The sequence below is a fragment of the Lissotriton vulgaris genome, chromosome 2_1 (assembly GCF_964263255.1).
Source record: "Lissotriton vulgaris chromosome 2_1, aLisVul1.2, whole genome shotgun sequence".
Taxonomy (NCBI): domain Eukaryota; kingdom Metazoa; phylum Chordata; class Amphibia; order Caudata; family Salamandridae; genus Lissotriton; species Lissotriton vulgaris.
In genome coordinates, this window is record NC_141687.1 from 322386352 (window position 1) to 322406093 (window position 19742).

General features: G+C 41.9%; 1 protein-coding gene across 2 annotated transcripts in view; it reads right to left on the reverse strand.

The window, feature by feature from the left end:
- The window catches only part of LOC147730265 (transient receptor potential cation channel subfamily V member 1-like), a 189825-nt gene that overhangs the window by 7942 nt on the left and 162141 nt on the right, over positions 1 to 19742 (reverse strand). For both annotated transcript variants that reach the window (XM_086955034.1, XM_086955036.1), the window contains exons 10-15: positions 18896 to 18966; positions 12252 to 12417; positions 10151 to 10217; positions 8700 to 9010; positions 7258 to 7385; positions 2773 to 2891 (exon numbers count right to left, since the gene is read on the reverse strand). In XM_086955034.1, the coding sequence (XP_086811160.1) occupies positions 2773 to 2891; positions 7258 to 7385; positions 8700 to 9010; positions 10151 to 10217; positions 12252 to 12417; positions 18896 to 18966 (862 nt within the window). The remainder of the gene's footprint in view (positions 1 to 2772; positions 2892 to 7257; positions 7386 to 8699; positions 9011 to 10150; positions 10218 to 12251; positions 12418 to 18895; positions 18967 to 19742) is intronic.

Genomic DNA, 19742 nt, shown 5'->3' on the forward strand with positions numbered 1-19742 from the left:
GGGCTTCAAGGCCCATAGGAATCAATGGGCAATACCGATTCGGTATTTACCGAATCAGTAAATACCAAATCTTACAGATTCGGTAATTGTGTTTAAAAAATTACCTACATCTGCCTCCTTCTAATTTACCGATTCATAAATACCGAATCGGTAAAATTCGGTATTTATGAATCGGTAAATTAGATTTACCTACATCTAGCCCTTGATCTTTACTTCCTACCTTCTGAAGGTCTTGTGTATTTGTTACCTTGGCTGGTAAGGGGTTCCAGCATTTTGCTGCCTGTACTGAGAATGATGTTCTACCTTTGGTCTTTAGCTTATTGAGAGGAACAGGAAGTATAGTGTTCTGTGCCATCCCCATGCATGACTCGCCTATATTTCTAAGCTTCTCCTGAAACTTTGTGGAGAAGTATAAAAATGGCACTACATATTAGAGAAAAGAATGGTTCTTCTATTCTAACTATAGTTGGATATTTATGGAAACGGTGAGCCTTGTCATATTTTTGCCAAATCTGAATAGTGAAAATACTACTAGTCAGGGCAAATGCATTTACATACTTTCACATACACACCAGAAACTGTAAGATTTTGAAAGAGAACTGTAGAACACAGACCGCCTCATTAGTATTCATAAGTGGTCTCTAGTGCTCTGTGCTTGTTATTTAGTCCTAATGTAAGCAAATAGTAGAGAAAAGGACTCAACCCTAAATGTGGTTGGGGGTATTCTATAGTACTGACATCAAACTGTTGAAAAGGCGGGAGCATTCATGATGCTGCATGGCCAAAGTGGAAGAAGTGCGCAACTTTGCCAACGTTTAGTTGTGATGCGGGCATGGCAATCATCAGGAAAGGGAAAATTATACTGTTTATTTAGAGACATCTTACAGTGACAGTTGGCATGCACATGGATAAGGAGGTAGGTCACAGCAATATATTTCTATGGTCCACCAATATTTCACAATCATACATCCATGTATCTCAGCCGTTTGTCTCACTATGCATCTAAGCAAGAACTCATCTTTCCACTTATCCATCATTCTATTTTGCTGATTCACCAAGATATTGCCCATCGGTACACTTATGCTCCAATCCCAAAGATAACTGTGCACCTATCTGCTTATTAAAATGCCATTCTATCCATACCAGTGGTGGGCAGAATGTTTTTTTAAAATAAAATATTTTTATTGGTTTTTACACTTACAACATATGACATATAACATATAATCGTCATCCCTTTGTCAATACAGGGGTGACAGCCCACGTGGCTTAGTTGCTGGTAGTACAGTTTACCCTTAATTCAAATAAGCTTGCACCCACAGAATTTGCGGAATTTAGGTCACGGCGCGTTATTCTTTAACACAGAGTTCTGGCCAAATTCCACCGCTTGGCGGAATTTTTCTCCCGCTGGGTTAAGAAAATGTGAACTTGCGTCCCATAGCACGATTTGTGAGCAGTCGTTGTCAGAGGACTGCCTCTCAAGTAGATTTGCTGCAGTTTGAATAGATTTTCTACTCGAGTGGCAGCCAAATTAACTCGGATTGCTGTGCGCTCTTAACCCTTTCTATGCTGATGACGGAACCGCTCCGTCATCAGCTGCGGAGGCGCTGTGCTGATGACGGAGCGGTTCCGTCATGGCCCTGCCGCCGCGCCTGTGCGGCGCTGATTTCACGCCTGCGCGGCGCGTTCTATTGAGCGGGCGGGGCCATGACGAAACCGCTCCGTCATGAGCACAGCCCAACCGCCGCTGATGACGGAGCGGTTCCGGCATCAGCATGCGGCCGCCGACCGGCCGCCCCGCCCACTTAGCGCTGCGGCAGAATAGCCGCCGCAGCGATGTGGTTAAACAACACATGGTGCAGTTCGTGCTGATTTTTCAACAGTGTTCGCGCTACTGAAGGTAAATGGCAGAACTCAAAGCAACAGAGTTTTTATGTTACTCTGCAGTGGGACTCCGCGAGTTCTGCCCACCCCTAATCTACACTTCCCTCAGTGACCATCCATCCATCCATGATTAATCTTTCTGTGCAATGCCCCCTAAACCAACAAACATATATTTTACCATCATCACTCATTTTATTCTTTTTTAAACCCATGGTGCCATCCATCTATTCATTCATTTGTCCTGCCATCCTTCCATACATTCATCTTGCCATCCATTCTTTTTTACATTATTATTGCCGTTATTGTCTTTACACATTCATGCATCTAGCTAGAATAAATCATACATCTATCCTGTATCTTTCTGTCCAACTATGTGACATGTGTATACTCGTCTCCCTATCACCCATCAATCCTCTAGTCTGCCTATATTTTGAACTCTTCCTCCTCCCTTTAATGGATCCACCATCCAGCCATCAATGATATAGCTACCACATAGCTGTGTTTCTATTCACATCTATCAAGGCATGCATGCCTCCACCTCTTGGTCTAGAAGTCATGTACTGAGGCATATTTTGTACATATATGAATGCAGCTTGGTTACATCAGCTGAGACTGACTGCAGATCTAGTTGGAAAGTTCTTATACAGAAGTCTTGTCGGCCCAGGCAACGTTTAGTGAGGATGGTTTCAATTATTTGTAGTAAGTATGAGTTGTCAAGGATAGAAAATGTTTTTGGTACAGGATCTAATGTGAATAAGTATGAGTGTTCTAGATTTGTCAGATCCTGACCGTTCTCGCTCGTCAGAGTCCCAGACTGTGAGAAGATGCTGGAATGACCCCAGAGTTCCCTTTTTTTGGATCCTTTCGTTATGAGAGATGTTTGTCTCTCACCTCTCTGAGGACTGCCTTCCTTCCCGGACATCTTCAGTTCCTCTTCCGTTCCATTGCCAGGTTCCTCATTCAGATGATACAGGTTTTGGTTCCAATCATTCCAGTTCACCTCTTCCACCCTGTTGAGAAAGAAAATAAGAGCGTTAGACCGTGAGCCCAACCACAAGTAACCTACCTACCTGGGCGTCCACTATGTAAGTGTAATGACAACAGCTAAAGCATCTAAGGAATGTGAGCATCCTTGGGTCTTTGGAGTACAAGAATGGAGCAAAGGATGGCAATCAACAGGCTTGTTTGCTTAGGAGAGGACATGGTCCCTCTGTTTTATAGGTGTGAACAAAGGAATATCTTCTATTACGCCTGCCTGAGAAGAATACTTTAGAAGTACTCGTTTGGGAGAAGGATTGCAGGAAGTAATCATTTCCATGAGTCTAACCTGGCTGTTGTTGTCTACCACTCTTTGTGGGTGGGGAAAAGAAAGGTTTCCTTCACTCTCTTCTTGTTGTGTCGGGGTCATTTGCGGTTAGGGATAGTGCACACAATTCTATTATGGACAGAGTAGAGTTGGATGGTTACAACTACAATCTCCATGAAAGGGAAGAACAGGAAATGCTTTCACTAGCCTAAGTTAATAATGAAGAATGAGATGTGGCCTTCAGAACGTGGATATTGCTCCCACCTTCTCTCGCTCCTGGTTGGGTAATAGTAGTCTGGATTTTGCTACTCTCCGTGCAATGCCAGTGACTGAAATGACACGGGTACTCTCACAAGGGTGTCAAAGACACAGACCATAACTGTCTGCTTTCTTGCCATAATCATATCAGAACAACCTTCACCCACTTGGGCAAGCCTAAGGCGCATGCACACTGTGAGGTGTAACTTCCATTGCGTTCGGGAAACTCATTCCTCTGCTATATACATGCAATGCAGCCCAGGAACCAGGGTCTGATTGCTAATGCTGGCACTCGGGCAATGCCCAAGGGGCCGGTGTCCAGTTCCAGCGGTGGGCTGCTTTTTTGAGGAGTCTGGGGGCCGGTTTGGGTGGTTTCTGCATTGTGCAGATACCGCCTGCGGTCAAGTGGGTGCCTAAGTGGCCTTTCTGCAAGTAGATGGGCGTCCATTACCTTCCTTTTATCAAGGGGCGGAGGGGTCACTCCCTTTCTCTTGCTGGGTCAGCCCATTAATATATGCACATTAGAGGGAAGCAGGCAGGTGGCCTGAGAAGAAGAGGCCTCACTTGTCTTCAGGTGTGTTTCACCAGTATAAACTATTCCGTGCATTTTTTTTACCCCCTTTTAAAAACAAAATCGCCGAAGCAGTGTTTTGCGGAAAGCTAATATGCAAATGTGGGCCACTTTTTTCAGAGTGCCCAGGCAATTTCTAATCCCAATCCAACCCTGCCAGCAACCCAATACTGACTTGGTGCAGTCTCTGATGCATGTCAGCAATAATGTTCCATTCTTTGAGCATAAAATATACTAACATGAACTCTAGCAAATAAAAGTACCGCAATAGAAATCCCACTAATGCAACAATGTATTAACAGAATACTCTTGGTGTCTTGGTGTGTTTTACTTAATACACAACATTGCAACAATGTTGCACACAAAAATAGAGCATCGGTTGATGCCATGTAGTGTCTTATATTACTATGGTGTAAGAGGTCTGATAAATGGCACATTTTGGGCCTTATTTATGAGGCCTTGCGTCAGTTTTGCGCTGCAGGTGCGTCACTTTTTGTTACTCAACGGTAGTGTAAAACATGACCCCTGTTGCGTTCTATTTACAAAGTGACGCATCTAAGCAGATGTGTCACTTTGTAAACCCTTGCGCTACATTATACCTGCGCCAGGTATAATGTATGCAGGGGGGTGTTCCCACGCAAGTAAGCCTCCTAGAAGTGATGCCGTGAAATCTATGAGATTTCACTGCATCACTTCTAGGACACCATTGCATCAATATCTTACGCCTGCCTCACAGCAGGCGTAAGACTGACGCAGGCCCTTTCACATGGGGCTTGCCCCATGTGAAAGGACACATTGCTTGGGTTGCGTCACTTTTGTGACACACTCCAGCAATGCGTCATTTTTGCAACTACAAATACGGCAGAAATACGGACGTATCTGTAACTCCTTGCGACAAGATGCGTCATACTGGAAATATGACGCATCCAGCATGTCGCAAGGAGGGCGCAATGAAAAGTGACGCATCTCTGTTTTCACGCAGCGATGCGTCACTTTTCATAAATGAGGCCCTTTGTGTTTTGATTCGCCGTTAATGATTGGGCATTCTGTGTAGATTAAATGGCCTTTATTAAATTTAATGATAAACAGATCTTACATTATAAATCTGTTTCCATCTGAATGTGTTTTCTTCACAATAAATGAATGTTATCTTTGTAATTTTTGAATTAGCTACCGTATATTTTACTCATTTCGAATAATCCTGTAAATTGGGATTACAACATGTGCACATTTTGCAGCTCCAGAGACTTTTTCTTGTGCATATTTCAGCAGGGACATTTTGCCAAAATGTGCACAGGGAAGGGAGCCCAGAAAGAGGGTAAACCTGTGGTATTCAGGTGTGCTTAATCCAGTACTACATATTATTCTTAATTTCAACCTCGTTAATTCAGAATGGGCAGTATTTTTGCCCTGTACAAGAACATTCCAAGCAATATTTTTACTTCTGTGGGGCAATATTGTCTGCTGGTAAATCCAACCAACTTAGAATGATCTATGAGGAAATTCGTTTTGCTATGGCTGGTTTTAACTCAGCCCATGTATCCTCAAAAAAATTATTTAGAATATCTGACAGTGCAATGTAGAATGCTGGAGTTTACCAAACAGCAGGGTGATGCAGAATTGGTTAAGTTGAAATTTCTCATTGATTAAAATTCTCGATGGCTCTGACAGCACAAAAGTTAATACTCATCTTTAGCATTTTTCTATACATGTTCACAATTTGACACAGATCACAAATAACACAGAAATATGAAGTGATTTGCCAGGATGCAGGGGAGGTGACTGTTCATAATACAGTAGATGGGGGTTTAGGGATACTTTCTTAATTTGTGGGCAGTGGAACATGCGCCATGGTATGCGTATGTCTGTGTTAGAATGTAATTACTTGTGTAATTGTGTGTGAATTACTGAGGTTAGAATAACAGTACTATAATACAAGACTGATGAGGAACTGGGTAGGTGGTGCACTGTAGATAGTGAAGAATTTCCTTCTGCACTGCTATTTCAGCTAGATTTCATGGCCTAGTGTTTCACCTGTTTGTGTCCCTAGTAGTGGACTTGGCATACTTAACCAATGCCTGCTAGTTGAGGTTTCTTCCATTACTGCTGTAAACTTGACCCATTCATAGGAGTTTGCCTTTGTATCATTGGTTGGAGAAAGTCTTTGTTGATATGGATTTCTTTGATTTGAATTGTCCCTCCGGGAAAAATGTGATGAAGACTGGTCCTTCAATTTAGATGAGTGGCTCATCAGGGAGCCTTGGTGGTCATGGGCAGTATCTGGGAAATGATTTCTGACAGGCCATTGGAAATGTTTCTGGCAGAGCAGATGCCCTGGATATTGTTGACGGTCAGTGGGAATTGATTGCAAGTTTTTGGTGATGTCAACATTTATGAGAATCTAGTGTGATCTCGATGAAGTTTGATACTTAGCTAAGCATATGTATGAGCTTAAAGAGATTTTAATGTCAAGGGCAAGTCCTTTCTCACAGGTGGGGCTATTGACTAGCTGCCTGAATCCCATGCTTTGCACAAAGGTGATAGCTGGGTCATCGATCCATACACCGAGAACCTTGATGAGCAGCATTCTTTGCCATAAGGTGCTATGGCCGTTTTGGGAAAGTGACAGACAAGGGTACAACTGTAAAAGAAAATAGGGCTAATGACACATTTTATGTTATTTTAACAGGTGTGAAATTCAATGCATTGCTCTACATTCCTGCTCAAGTATGGTAACCAGTAATTGTTAACTATGGTAACTGGAATTGCCTGTCTCCGAGTTATGACATAAAGGGGTGTATCACTGTGCCATCTTCACTCTCATATGCACTGTATAAGGCAGATTATTTTCTGGGCTGGAAGATGGCAAAGCATACTATAGCAATACCTGGTGCTCAATTCTGTTGTGAATGAAAACTCAACTGAGCTTGTTGTCCCTGTGGTTCTGTTGCAAGCATCAAAATAATATAAATTCATATTTCACTCAACTCACCCATGAAAATAAATAAATGACTATGCCTCACATACCTCTTTAAGTGCTGAACTGCCACATCATAGGTCATATTAGAAAACATGTTAAGTAAAATAATTGTTGTCTTGTCTGACATATCACTAGATATGTTTAATAAACACTGTACATTGAGCGCAAAGTACCATATTGCTTATTAAAGCTATTCCACAGAACTAGGATGGTTGAAATACATTTGCTGTTGTAATAAACGTTTGAGCTTTTGCTAGTTACCTAAAGCACCGTCGCTCATCAGTTTTGCCATCAGGAGTCTTGCCCAGTTTGATATCAATCCCGGATCTCATCTTGTCCTGCATGAAATGCGGCAAGTTCTTCTCAATGTCCAGGATGGTGATGGCTCTCTGAGAAAGAAAGTCTGGTTATGAAGGGTCAGGTTTGGGAAAGTCAGGTGTAGCTAGAATAGTTTTAGGATGCATTATATTTTTCCTGAAGCCCCCAGTAGGCCGCACGCTGCCAATTTCTACCTCCTGCATGATACTCCACAATGTGACAAACCTGAGCTTTCAGGAAAGTTTCCCCTATTCATAAGGTGTTCCAGAGTACTTAGGTGCATAAATGCCGAGTGGCTGCGTTGCCCTTATGCCACGCAATGGGGGACAACGGTAATGCATCTACTAGGTATGATTTCTAAAGCCACACAATGCCACCTTGTGTGGACCTGCGTGGCTTGATGTATCTAGAGTAACGCAATGCAACGCAAATCACTGCGCTACGTTACTCTGCCCCAGGGAGGCATTCATGGGTGGAGCATGGGTGTTCCAATGCGTCCACTCATGGATTTTGGTGAATTCCTAGATTTACCATTACTGGTAGACCTAGTACAAATGGTGGGTCTCCCCAGGTGAGGCATAACGAGGAAAAATATCTTTATTTCTGCTTGTTTTTTGCTCTTTCTATGTGAAAAGGAAAATGCATTTGAGGATTGTTTTTGTGCAGAAAGGTGCACCTTCCTACACAAAAACAATCCTGCCCACAACACATTGTGTGCTGGTGCAAGGGAAAGACAAGAATGCGCCATATAATGTTAAATACAGTGCATTTCTGCCCTTTTCCTATCATGCAGCACAGTGCAGCAAGGTGGCTTACTGCCCTGTGTGATTTTTTGATAAATGTGCCCCTCAATTTCAACTTCCTCAAAATGGTGGCATATCTTCGATTCTCTCTTTTCAAAACCAAATTTATAGTCTTCCTCCTTCTCAACATTAGATTTTAGAAAGTGAAAAGTATCCTTCCAGTTTCAGCACAAATATAATTTTCTTCGTTTTCCACAACCTGGCTGGTATTGAGTGAGGAATATTAAACTTACCCTGACCCGATTTTCTTTTCACTTTTTATGTTTATGACTCCAATTTAGGCTAAAATTGAAGACTGCAATACAAAGATACAAGTGCCGCAAAATATTTGTAGAAGAATAAATTGCGAAAGATTGAAGCTAAATGTAGCTCGAACCTAAGAGAAGGCTGCCTTTTCTCTGTGGTCAATACAAAGAAATATACTTGCGGATGGATGAGCCGCACATACATAGCAGCCATACGTGAAATGTGGTGAGGCTTTCACATAGACGTGAGACATCTTCCTACACATTAAAATCAAATAACTGCTTCCTTGTCCAGGTCCAAGCTATTGTAACCAACAACTGCTGTTGCATCACTCACCTGAAGCTTCCAGATACTCTTGCTCTCACTGGAAATTTTGTTGACTGTTTCGCTCATGAGGGCAATAAGCATGTTCAGCAGCAGGACATAGGTCAACACCACATACAGGATGAGCAAGAACATGAAGAAGTGCTTGAACTTCAGGTTCTCGTTGAACTCCAGGTCGCCCATGCCGATGGTGAACTTGAAGAGCTCCAAGGAGGCGATGTAGAGACCACCATAGGTGCCACGGCCTTCGGAGTCTTCGCTACCCTCTGCGGTGGTCACGTTTTTTGCTTCTGCAGGAGGCTCACCAGTCAACGTAACTAGAGCTGAAAAACAGAATTCATTGTTCTGGAGTCAGTAGCAAATGCACACATTGTATTCGATGCGTATGCATTGGTGTGCCTGTATGTGTAAATTTGTATGTGTGTGTTTGAGTGTATATTTGCTGTATTTTTTGTGGTTGTGTTTCTGTCTCAGACCCTTGATTTAATTTGGTTAGTCAGTTAAATTAATTTATGGTTTATTAGGCAACAAGTGTTTCTAAACAGTTAAGGCCGCCAAGTGTTGAGTCTTCAAAGTGTCACAAGCAAACAAGTAGGGGCAGATTTACAAATACTTGCGCATCCCTGCATATCAGCAGGGATGCGCCAGTACTTGTGCGCCGCAGCTCTGCCACCCTGGATGTGCCGCATTTACAATGAGGCGCACCATGGGGAAAAATCAGCACAGATGCGTCACACATCTGTGCCGTAAAAGCGGCGCATTGCTGGCCCAGGGCGCAGGGCTTTACAACGTGACGCATCTGGGAGATGCATCATGTTGTAAATACCCCGCACCATGACGCATCTTTTGCGCCGCCGCTGCATCACAAAAGTGATGCAACAGCGGCGTAAAAGAGGCGCAAGGGGCTTGTAAATCTGCCCGGTAGTTTCTGCCAAATCTGCATTTTTTCATAGCAGAATTTTGTTCTCTTCTTCTCCCTTCTGTTCATCTGTGTTTAGCCTTGATCTCTCCATCTCTCTATCTTTTTCTCTTATGGTCTCACCTTTATTTCTTAGTTTCTCCCACTCTCTCTATTTCTCTCTCTCCCTCTGTCTTCCTCTTCGCTATCCCAATCCTCTCCTTTGAGTTTACTCCTCTGTTTCTTTCTCTGCCATGTGAATTCTACCTGTTGGGAAACACTGGTAGAAGGACAGAACAGAGACAGAATAAACAGAAGCCTGTTATCATGTTCTTTTGCTCCAGTACCAGTGACCCACCGAACATCAATGCTGGAAGGTTTGGTAGTACAGTTCTGCACTGCTTCGATGGAGGTTCCAGGCTGGATGGAGATAGCGAAAACAAATGGACTGCTACCTTCACTGTTATTTAGCACTAGGAAGTGGCAATCACAAACCAGCACTTTACAAATCAAATCAATGAATAGTATTAACCAATGTCTAAAATCACATCAAGACTTTACTTACCTGCTGCAAAGCCGAAGAGAAACACAATGTACACCATCAGGAAGCGTAGGATATCTCGCAAAATGGTCTGAAAAAAGATGACTATTGCTGTAATAATTATTACATTACATTTATTACATTGCAATACACGGAAAAATGGTTCATGCTCTCTTCGGGGCACTGGATAAGCAAAAATAATCAATGGCCAAAGAAAGACACAAAATCCAAAAGAGAAAGTAATCAACCAGATGGATTGGAGACCAATGTAATCCCAATAACGTCACGTTTGTGAGCTAATTTAAGTTGGTGGCTGCACTATTTAGGAAGTAACATTGTTATCAGTGTCCAAGGGTCCAAGATATGCCGCTACGGGGCTGCTTGAGGAAGAAGTTATCACCTTTTTTTACCCCAGAATACAGATCCTCTGAGCACCTACCAGGAATACCATTGATAGAGAAGACCTTTGTCTTCCTCTAATGGCAACCTAATGACTTGGGTACCGAAGATGATCTTGATGAGTCATCAATCCGTGCTTGTTACCATGTTTACAATCATCATCAAATAAGCAATTCAGATAATCTTTGTGAAACGAAAATTAAAAGCTTTGAGCACCTATTACCTGCACTTAATTTACAAGGGTCAGTAGACATCACCTCGGAGTGCAAGTATTGCACCACAAAATTATACCAATTCTGCCACCTGCCTAGCCAGGATCCTGGTTGAGGGGCTCGTCGAGACTACAGGTGGGGTCACCAGTTAAGTGTGTCTCTGAGTTTGAGGATCCTTCACAATGAGTTAAGAACTGAAAAAGCAGTGGAGCCTGAGGGACAAAAGATAATGGTGGGCTGGAATGGCTGGCACAGTGCGCTGGGACTTTACTCCTCATACCATGAACAGGATTCTTTCTTGGGCGACGAAGTGGTAGAACGATAGGCCAATTTGAGAGATACTGGGCAGGTGGAACAGAAGTGTGTGTTCATTTTAATTTGATGGATCGCATGTGATGGTAGTTACTTCAGAGTAACTGTGAAAGTGGGTACATTTCACTGCATCTTTTTACAGGTGCTAAATCTGCATCCTATGTGTACTGAAGCATGTACACATGATTCAGGTTACAGATGTGGAGGGTCAAACAGATTCAGTAACTCAATCAGTCTCTCATCCACTCTAGGAAATCATCAAATCGCCTCCATGAAACCAGAGGCGTGATCTCACTCTCCGCTATTACTCAAGACCATTCTTCTACCTCTACTGCACATGAAACCTTGGATTACGTGGAAGAAAGTGGAGCAGAGTCATAAAAATGGATGTCATTAGTTTTTTGAATGAAAGTTCCACCCAAAATCCATTCATTGTTTTGGGATGTAATTTGAAATCGTGCATTTTTGATGCTTGTTGGACACCTTAGGAGAATATCAAGGAATATGCATTGAAACAACTTAGTGGCATAAGAGGCTATGATTCCTTTATATCACTAACCTTTTAAAAATGATAGTCTCTTTGTCATGACTGTCAACAATCCTTCCTGACCGCCCTTTCTTGTATTCTTACACCCCGGAGATGTAGAGTGGTACTCACTTTATATGTTAGCTCTGGTCTTAGTCCTTTACGCCCATGGCTGCCTCGGATTCTTGTGATCAGAGGATCTGTGATTTCTATGTTCCTTCGCTATCACGTCAGCCACAGTTCTTACCATCTATCACTTCCCTGACTTCCTGCGATCGAGTAAGGGGTGAGGTGTACTACTTGTCCGCTCCCCTCCTTAAACCCATTATACTAAGGAGCTGTGCTTTCATCTCTCTATTGTATCATGACTTACCTCAGTTTGTGCATATATAACTTCCCTTTTATAAATGCAATCCAGGGAGGGATGATTTGTACTCACATCTGTATTCTGGATGCTGTTAATGCTAACTGACCAGTCATATCCTGGATTCCTGAGGTTCTCTGAATAATGAATTGTGCTGCCAGTCTGCTTCATAACTGACCTCACTTAGTGCTTTTGATACCCTCAATATATAAATGCAATTCAGGGAGGGGTGAGGTATTCTCTCCTTCTCTGGACCAAGCATTACACCCTACCTGGATTCTTGAGATATGAGTAATTGTGAGTTGTACTGACCTTTTGTATCATGACGCTGTAGATACCCGTCTGCTGGAAGCCGCGAGTGTAGTACAGCAGGTTTATCCAGCCAAGCACCAGAGCAAAAACCAAGGGGGCGACATACTCCTCACAGCCTGCCAGGTATATGATGCCAGAGCACAGGAGTATCGCAGACTGCAGAAAGCTAGAAGGGAGACCAAAAGAACATAATCTTATTATCATCATACATTACATAAACAGTCTGTATTTTGCAATTTGATTTCAGTGTGCCGAGTAGTAACAACAGAGACTACAAACTAAGTTTGAATTTCAGAGGCATGTAACATCGTGTGCAGAATATATGTGTGATCAATCAATACATCAATCACAAAGTAAACAATTCAAGATCTAAAATAAAAGTTAGTACCGTATAGAAACTCTACGAGTACTCCATGTCAACACATTTAATATAAACCACCTCATAAGAATATAGGGGCATATTATCAAGAAACGGCGTTACAATTATCGCCGCTTAGCGGCGATAATGGGCTTGATAATATGCCCTTGTGAATACCCATAGAAGCCCATATTCTGGTGTGAACATGGGCTTCTATGGGAATTCTCAAAGGCATATTATTAAACCTGTTATCGCCGCTTTAGCGGCAGTTTCCTGCCGCTAAAGCGGCGATAATTTCAACGCCCTTCTTGATAATATGCCCCATAGTTCTTTTACCTCCTGATCTACATATGATGACTGGAAGTCATCGACATATTTGCTAACCAAAGTTGAGCAGACCATTTTTCAATGTTTTACTCTTTATGAAGAGCTGCTGCAGTATATGCAGAGTCACCAAGGGTTGTCAATATTGTCATATTGTTATAGTACAGCCTAAGCTCAGCAATTGGAATGGAGGGATAGACTGAACCTGCAAAGGGCAGTGATATGCTATGTGCCCCAGATGTGCTGGACAGATTTTGTTTATATATTTTCCTTCCAAAAATGAATTGCAAACAAGTCTAGATTCAATACTGGGTAATGGTTCTGTCATGCCAAAATATCATGTAATGGTAGCTAGGAGACAATGATATTCTTTTGAAAGATGGACAATAAAGTAAAGTAAGTGATCTGAATTTGATTTTGTTTTACTCTCTACGGGCTCTGAAAATCATAGGCACATGCACGGAAGTGGCATTTGTCCATTTGTTGATTTTTATAAATATTGCTTGCACCAATTGTTCATACAAATCTTTTAGTACTATATAGCAAAGGGTGAATATTGTAGAAATGCTGACTTTGCAATTGATTGAGCAACAGAAGGGTCACAGCATCAGAGAAAGGTACATTTGGTACTAGAAAAGTTTCAAAGAAAAATATTAAAATAAATATAGCATGTTTGTTACAAAGGGGTAATAGAAAATACTTTTAAAGGAGGAAATTTAAAAACATTCAAATTGTCGCAGTTATAAACACTGTAGGGCCATATGTATGAACAGATTTTCACATAGACACAGAATGGGGGAAAATCTTTGATACATCTGGCCCCAAACCTTTGTTTAGTGTAGAAATGTATACTTGAAGCAGTTAGTAGTTTCTCACCCTGGAAAAGAATACACAACTCTTCTCCTATAAAAGGCATGAATAAGTGCCTATTCACGGTGTGGAGAGGAATATAGAGGATTGCAAGAAAAAAAAACATATCAATGGAATAAGATGCATTGTTAGAACCATTCAAAGCACAAGAAGACGCGCCGGAAGGAGAGCAGTAAATACAAATTGTAGACCACCTACCCAGATACAGTGCCATGATGGTCTCTGACCCTTCAGCTTCACACCATCTCTAACATGACCACAATATATTATATTTTGGCCGGGATGCACTCTAGCCCCTGCGTCGGATCATACAGTAGCAATGAAGTATACAGATTGCCCTCCACTTATAAATCAACTATCAGGTGATGATGTCTAGGTGGAAGGGGGGTGGGAAGGGATTGTTTGGAATTGCAGAAAACTAATACATAGGGTACATTACACTGAACATCTTAAGATGACTGAATTGTGTGGCTTTGTGCTGAAATATGTATTGCCTAGATTCACATTAACTGTGAAATATACTTGAAATATACCTGTCTATTATCAATAAACTACAATAAGCTTTAAGGTTAAGAAAAAACAAAGTGTCTTTTCCGGATGAGAAGGGGCAGGGTTCCCACTATATTTCATGGAGACATGTTAGTATGGGCCTCTTCATTAGAAAAATGCTTTCTGTGGAGAAGAAAGTTGTTTTGCTTCTGTGTTTTTTTTCATGCATAGTCCTGTGGACTTACCAGATAACTAACTGAATTATGCACAGACATCTGAGAAGAATGTTCAAAGATTCCAAGTAAGAAATCGTAAATTGCAACTAATAACATTGCACAATTTGCAATTTCCTATTAGGATTGTACTAAAATGACTTTGGTTAAAGTGGTTGCAATTTGTGCACCGTCTTCTACAGAAGACACTGGTACTTTACAAACCGAGGTATTTACTGATAGGTCAGCTCACAAAATACAGAATCGTAGTGGGTCACTGTGAGAAATTGGATTACTAGTTGAAAGGGGGGTGAAATCTAACTCAAGTGGGAACCACAATCTTTGTCAGGAAGAGGTACAAGTAAAACCCAAATTAACCTGTGTTCATCCCTCTAGTGGACATACTTTGAATGATAACAAGTGATCTGTCCTTTGTAAATGAAGTTTTAGTGCTGTAGTGAAGCAGGTACTAAATTTCTGTTCTATATATTCATGAATATGTCATAGTAACGCATTGTTATATTCCACAGAGGATAATTATTTGATGGACGAGAAGACTGAAGTGTCCATCCACAGTGGAAGTGATTTCTCCAAGGAGAGACCACGATTTAATGGGTATTAACACTCATCTCATTTCTTCCCTTTGAATTTGATTTTCTCCTCATTTACAAAGATTAAGTGGATCTAAAGGCTGGCATCCATCCCTCTGTAAAGCCATCTGTCAGTCTGTCTGGCCATTTGTGCTAGCTATATATGTGTTGTAAGGTAAGGCAGACTGGAATATCAAAAAAGGAACAGGTACCCCCTTTGTACCTTAGTTAACTAGTTAATTTTTAGGTTTAGGATAAGGGGGAAGGAGCTCAACTCCAGTTTGCATGTTGTCCGCCACTGCTCGAGCCACCCATTATGTAGCTCTAAAACCGGCTGTCCCATATACATGTGACTAAACTCATCCAAGTAACCATAGAGAAGCCTAAAAACCTTGGAGCTCAAAACAGCATATGAGATTTAAGAGATATCAAGAGGATTAGTCACGCCCAGTGTCCTTAGGACTCGATTGGACTAATAGCATCTTGAATATTTGATTTCATTTTAACACAGTACAGAAGATTATAAGCAATTACATCATCCCCATTGGCCTACCATAATCTATTCATATTGTGTGGTCCTGAAGAAGGTGGCTTAGCAATATATCTTTACCCACCAAAACGTGTTTTGGCTGTTTTATGAGAGATCCTGGCCCACAACACAACTATGCCAGAAATTGGAGATCTTTCCCCGTTTTAACTTGTAGTGTATGTGAAGTGCGCCTGGGATGGGTATGAGTGGTATACGAGAGAGGCTGTGTTTTCTGTCAATGAACAGTGAGTGGAATGCGAGATGGGGTGAAAACAGTTACATATGTGAAATTGATCTAAATGTACCAAAGTTTTTATTGAAAATGTATTTTAAAAAATTTTGTTTTCCTTCTTGTGAAAATATGCTCTGATATTGGAGAAATGATAGATTATCATGTTGAAATAATTAAAATAATATTGTGAATATATAAATGGCATTGTATGGCAGTCTGCGTTTATCTATGCAAATAATGATTAAAAAGAAATATACAAAAAATAAAACAATATTATAAGGCAACATGCATATACGGTCTGAAATTGCTTCCGGTCAGCCCACTAAGCACTTGCTGGGATTTTGTGCTTTGTTTTGTCTTCAGGGCAGACTGGAACAGGGGTGGTTTCTCCATTAGGGCTCAGGGGCTGTGCCCCTCTGATATTCCTACTCATTTACATAAAAACATTAATTAGATCCATTTATTTAGAGATACGATCGTAACTCTGAATAAATTGATGTATTTAAGTGTAGGCTGTCTGTTTCAGGGTGCCTGCCCTGCCTGTCTCTAAAGCAGGAGACGTAAGCCAGGCAGTAAATCAACTTTCTTAACTGTCAATCATAACACAGGGCTTTCTGTATTAATTCCCTTCATTGCCATTGTGGTCTAGGGTTGTATGCACTCTGTAGGCCATTGAAGCAATAAGCGTCAAGGCGTCGGAGACGTCATCCCTGGGTGATTTTAGACGTCCGTCATTCAAAGATGTAGATCCCACCATTTCGTCTTATGTGAGAGTGGATGCAAGCATGTCTGATCCGGTGCCTTGTCTGTAATGATAAGTGTTTGTAAGCTAATGTTGTGTTATGTGTATTTTGCTGAGACCCCGCATTACGCTAACCTCCCCCATTGTGACACCCCAGGCCCTTGCTGCAAATCGTCTCTCCTTTGGACCTGTGGGCATTTGTTCCCCCTGCAAAATGGATCCAAATAAGGAACAGGGTTCTTGTTTCTTTGTGAAGTTGATCAAAATATCGGAGTCAAGCCCAAAGCAAGAGATATATGCCTACTGTGGAACATGTGCTTACAGTGGCCAGTTCTCTTATGTATGACATTAAAACTGGCCCTGTCTTCGTGCCCCTAAGTTATCCTGATGCCAAAAACATGGATTGACTTGCATTGCAAACAATGAATGTTAACAAAGTCAAAGGAATGCTTAATAGTGATTTAGGGCCATATGTAGGTGGGGTAATACCGGTCGGTAATGGTGAAATTCGCTATTTAGGGATTTGAGATGTAGGAGTCTGCAAATAAGAAATCGGTAATTTACTGATTCGATATTTTAAGGAACCTTTAAAATACTGATTCCCTATTTTAAGGAATCGGTAAATTACCAATTCCTTAATCCCACCACTTTCCAATGTCTCCAGCCGCCATTGAACTGGAAGGCCTCAAGCGTCCATGGGTGGGTGACTTGGGAGGCTGAGCAGGGTGTCTTTCCTGCAAATCTACTCACTGTGAATACAAGCTGTGTCGAACTACCTGTGAGTGGCCAGCATTTGTTTCTATATTAAACTGAAAAGGCGGAATTGCATCACCGAAGGTGTCCTGCACAACTCAAAGTTATCTTTAGAGATGTTAATAGGTGGGAATGTTAACATTAGGAAGTAAGTGAACACCTACAGTAAAGTAGTCCCAAACCAGCAAGGGGCTGAAGTCTGACGTCCTGTCCATCAATAGCTAGTCTGAGTTAATGACCAGTTCATCCCTGGTTGTCAGAACTATGGACCTCATTTATGGGGTTTTGGCATAAGCCACCTTGCTGCGCTGCCCCACGTCAAACTGAAAGGTCGGGAATGCACTGTATTTATCCAATATAGTGCATTCCTGTCCTTTCCCCCTGTGTTGGTGTAAGGGTGCCTGTGATAATGGTAGGTTTGTTTTTGTGCTGAATGATGCAGTTTTCAGCACAAAACTATCCTGACAGGCATTTTCCTCTTTCTGTGGGTGATGCAAAATGTAGCACACATCGAAAGAGGAATAAATGAGGAGAAATAAAGTTAGTTCTCCTTGTAACGTCTCACCTTGGGAAGTATAAGATTTTGGCACATCCCCAAGTTTACAAGGTCCTAAATTTGAGAAGGCCTCAAAATCAATAGGTGCTGTATGAGAACACTCACCGCAATGCCTATGAAACGCCTCCAGAGCACAGAGTACGGTAACGCAGCAATTTGCCTTGCCTTGCCTTACTCCTTATCCATCAGTCCATTCAAAGCCACACAAAGTGGCTTTTCGTGGCCTCATAGATATGATTTCAAGGTTTACTCCCCCATAGCATCAGAAAAAGTGATGCTACAGCAGCACAAGGGGGTCATTAATATGCACCTAAGTGTGAGTGTGGTGTGCATGCTGTCCGTGTGGGCATGAATGGCTGTAGGTATATGTGCATGGGTACCTGTATGTCTCCCAGTATGTGGGAGTCTGTAAAGGTATTGACATGTGTGTACATTGGCACCAGTCAGTGTGTTTTTCTGTCTGCATATGTGCATGCATGTGTGATCTTCGTCAATGTGGTGTTTGGGTGAGGTTTGTGTGCACTATACAAAATTAAAACCTGTTGTCTTTGCAAATGCTTGGTTATGAAGTATGTGATTTGGCTAAGTTTTAAAAGTGGGAAGGGGGGTGGATCGATCTCCAAAGACCCATAAATAGGAAAAAAACTGAAAAAGCAGCGTAGTAACAGAGCAATATGGGAATTTGCATGTGGCATGTGTCCTAGGGCAATGAAGGAAATGGGCCATCTGGCTGAAGTTTGAATTATAAAATACAACAATAAGCCGAGTCCAGTCGGACCCTCGGGTCTCTAGCCCTGCTGTCCCATTGGAAGCAACGCCGTTGGAGTTAGCCTCTACCCGTCTAACTCCTGTTGCTATGCGTGTTTACATCGTATATTTTCCGAAAAATAGTACCTGCCCCAACAAGATTCGTGTTGAGTTATAAAATGGACCATAAGGTACTTAAGTGTCAAAATATGTTTATATGTATAATAGCATGTATGACTTACAATAGAACTTCAAAATACCCGTCGATAATCATCATCTTCAATGAGGGACGTCTCCGCCAGAAGTACACGATCTGTAAGAGAGAGCGAAACAGCGACATCTTGTGGTAGTATGGATGAATATGATTTCTCCTAAGCATCGCTTTTAGGTAAACTAATAACAGAAATCTGATTTGAGTCTATTTGGTCAGTTAAGCATTTCTCCCAGAATGTTATAATTGAGTTCCTGGCAATGATACTTTAAATTAAAACAGCAGCATGAGTAATGGAGACCACAGCTCTCAGATCAAAGAGGGCTCACTCCAGTAGAGCCAATGTAGTGGCGTAGCAAGGTCAGGTGGTAATTTCTTGGCACCCCCTATCCATCGAGATCAGCCGCGCTTCATTGCGTTTGTTGACGGAACTATAAGGTTTCAATACGTACATATTTTTGCCATTTTGTCTCCAGCGGCGTAGGAAGGGGGGTGCAGGCCACCCTGGGTTTCATCAGTGAGGGGGGTAATAAAATGGCAAAACTATGTACGTATTGAAACTTTTTGGTTCAGTCAACAAATGTAACAAAACGCTGCTGAACTTGACGCAGGGGAGACAAGAAATGTTCTGCACCGGGTACCACCTGACCTTGCTACTCCACTGTCTATCACCCCATTCACTGATGACAGCCCGGGGCGGCCTGCACACAAGGCACACCCCTTCCTACGCTGCTGAGCCAATGAGAGCAGCTAAATTACGTTATACAGTGCTGGGAACGATGAGGTAAAAACTAAGGATCATATTTATGAAGATGTAAAGCAGCAAAGCAAGTCGCCTTCCTGTGTTGCGATATGTGACATGAAAAGGACAAGAATGA